General features: G+C 46.8%; 1 gene segment (V, D, J or C); it reads left to right on the top strand.

Annotated features, from left to right (window-relative positions):
* The first annotated feature begins 1,217 nt into the window (after positions 1-1,217).
* Positions 1,218-1,685, top strand: LOC103726050. The segment is given in 2 exon segments: positions 1,218-1,263; positions 1,369-1,685. Coding segments are annotated over 2 exon segments (363 nt in total).
* The last annotated feature ends 1,594 nt before the right edge of the window (positions 1,686-3,279 follow it).

Below are 3,279 nucleotides of genomic sequence, written 5' to 3'. Positions count from 1 at the left end.
CCCTACATTCATTCCAGGAAAAATCCACCTAGAAGAAATTACAATCTTAAATTTTGTATGAACCTCACACAGGGGCATCCGATTTCATAATTGAAATTTTATTAACTCTAAAAATCTCGCATTGATTCCACAGGATGATAGTGGGTGACTTCAATACCTCATTGTCACCCATAGACATGTCAACTGGACAAAACCTAAAGAAAACCCTGGAGTGAAATGGAAATCAAATGGACTTTTGTGATGGTTTGAGTGAGAATGTCCCCCATAGGCGCCAAGCATTTGGACATTATGTTCCCAGTTGGTGGTGCTGTTTTGGGAGGTCTTAGAAAGGGTGGCCATGCTAGAGGAAGCACGTCATTGGTGTCCAGCTCAGAGAGCTCTTAAGCCTTGTCAGATCTCCAGTTGCTCTCGGTTCCTGTGCCTGCTTGAAGATGTGAGAGTTTAGCTTCTGCTCCTACTCCAGCCGCCTTTGCCACCATGCCTCCCCACAATGATGGATTGACTCTTGCCCCTTTGGAGTCATAAGGTAAATAAACTCTTCCTTGTATAAGTTCCCTTGGTCATGGTGTTTCTATCACAGCAACAGAAAAGTAACTAATACAATGTACAGACATCAACAATACATTCTATCCAAACACTAAAGAATACACTTTGAATGTGATGGAATGTGTTACTGTATTATGATATCAGTAAAGAATTTTCCTGAAAATGGGAATGAATAAATAGTTTAAATCCAGAAGGCACATATGGGGACAAAACGGGAAACCGCTCATTCAGTTGCATGGCCACATACTGATGCACAATTGTCATGTGGGCATGGGACACTAAACTCAGATGATACATGTCCCATCCCTAAGGATAGAATAATTATTTGGAGTGAAACACGGGACAACCCGCAAGTCATCCCGTCTCTGATGGTTCTGGTACAGGTGTGTGTGCCTTGTAGCTCAGATGTATTTGAGTACAGGGCAGTCATGGACCCCCCTGCTCCACAACACAGTGGCAATGTGACAAGTTCCTGGGAACATGAACCATGTCACAGAAGAGACAACAAGGAGAGAAGGCAGGGGCTGCTATAGAGCAAGAACATATGCAAATAAGACCTCCCTGTGCTCCAGAAAACCATCCCAGCCCTGAACTGGCAGCTCAGCAGAGGAGCCCAGCCCTGCAATCACCCATGTTTTCATTCAGTGGTTGGCACTGAACACAGACTCACCATGGAGATGGGGCTCAGCTGGGTTTTTCTTGTTGTGCTTTTAAAAGGTAATTTATGAAGAACAGGAAATGCTGATCCTGTGAGTAGACAAAAGTGAGAGGGACAGTGAACATGTGTGACAGGTTCCTGACCAGGATTCTCTCTGTTTGCAGGTGTCCAGTGTGAGGTGCAGCTGGTGGAGTCTGGGGGACGCTTGGTGCAGCCTGGCGGATCCCTGACCCTCTTCTGTGCAGCCTCTGGATTCACCTTCAGTAGCTATGGCATTCACTGGGTCCGCCAGGCTCCAGGAAACGGGCTGGAGTGGGTGGCACTAGTAAGTACTATAGAAATTATTCAATACTACGCCAACTCTGTAAAGGGCCGATTCACCATCTCCAGAGACAATTCCAAGAACACCGTGTCCCTGCAAATGAACAGTCTGAGGTCTGAGGACACAGCCACGTATTATTGTGCAAGAGACACACCATGAGGGGACGTCAGTGTGAGCCCGGACACAAACCTTGCTGCGATGGCGCTCATGGCCTGCAGGGGGTGGCCAGGAAACAGGGATCTCAGAGTCAACCTTGTGTAAGTGTATAGGGCATGAAAGACTGAACGCTCCTGTTCAAGGACTCCCTGTCCTATCACAGAGCAGTATTCTCATGGAAGTTGTCTTGAAGTATGGTGTTACTAACATTCGAAGTAACCAAATATTTTTTAAGTTCTGTTATCTGCTGTGCTGTGTATGTTTAAATACAGGATCCTCTCTGACCTAACAACATAGAGAGCATCACATGGGGCAGAAGTGACTCTGTAGAGGCCCCAGGATCAAATCCTGAGGATTTTCAAGAGTATCCTGGTGCTCAGGGCACAAGCTCAGTGTGTGTGGGGGGGGTTACAGGAGTGTTTAGGATTCAGGTTTGGACAATAGGTAGAATTGGGAGACAGTGGAGAGTTGGCCGGGTTTTCCATCAGTGACACAAAACAGGTGATGAACTTCAGGGAGAAGTTCTGGGATTCAGGCCAGGTGCACTGTGAAACCTGAAATCACAGCCATAGGAAGTGGATTCCAGGGAGGCACAGGATCAAAACTTTTATTAGAAATCAGAGTTTTAACTATGTCATTGGCAGCTTCTAACTGGAGGCACACTGTCTGCAAACCATAATTTCCAGCATCCGCCTAATAGTGCCATTCCTAACCTCTGTGCTATACGACAGAACAATTTCCAATTCATAAGGAAGGGTTAAATACTGAGAGATTATCCTCCAGGAATTTATGGATGTCTATCCTTCAGCAGAGACACTGAGAAGAGGACGCCTGGTCCTTATCCTCACTGTCATTTTCTCCTGTGGAAGAGCAGAGGCTGACCAGCAGGACGCTGTGCAGGAGACTGGAGCTCACACTGGGCTCCTCAGATCTGCAGAGCCCCACGGTCAGGATGATTTCCCACATGGAGGACCCACAGCTGTCCCACAGCAGTGAATGATTGATGCTCAGGTCTAACTGTGGGATCAGATGGGGACACGTGTTACCTGTCACAGCTGTCTGCACACGGTGCTCATGTCCTCAGAATGCAGGGGGGGCTCGTTCACCCTTTCCTCACACTGCGATGTCATCATCTTCAGGTGGTTGGTTAGAGCAATGAGTTACCACTTAGAACTCCTGAGAGCCTTACATTCAATGGAGGGAAATAAAATTCTAGAAAAAAGTTGAGGTCCAACTTTTGTGCTACAGTATGCGTTTCTACAGTTTTCAATCGAAAGCCCAGAACTCTATGGACTAACCTGTCTCTGAGCCCTAGTGGCCCTCAGAGCAGCACAAGCTGAGAACACATCTTAGGACCACTCTCATGCTAATTCCACTCTGAGGGTGACGCTGAAATGCACACTCCATCTTATTTTACCTCTTCTGTTCAGATGTTTGGTGGTGAACGTGGTTTATTGAGATGACGGCGTATGCTGACGGTCATCTCCACAGAACGCTCAATAAAACCACACAGCTCCAGACTCTGGGATCCAGAGTCTCCCAGACCACATCTGAGGATGCAGTTCCTTTCCTTTTTTCTTTCCTTCTCGTTCCTTTG

Source organism: Nannospalax galili, unplaced genomic scaffold, assembly GCF_000622305.1.
Source record: "Nannospalax galili isolate Female #2095 unplaced genomic scaffold, S.galili_v1.0 scaffold1612, whole genome shotgun sequence".
NCBI classification, from domain to species: domain Eukaryota; kingdom Metazoa; phylum Chordata; class Mammalia; order Rodentia; family Spalacidae; genus Nannospalax; species Nannospalax galili.
The sequence above is the reverse complement of the archived record's forward strand: the minus strand, read 5'-3'. Positions and strand labels throughout refer to the sequence as shown.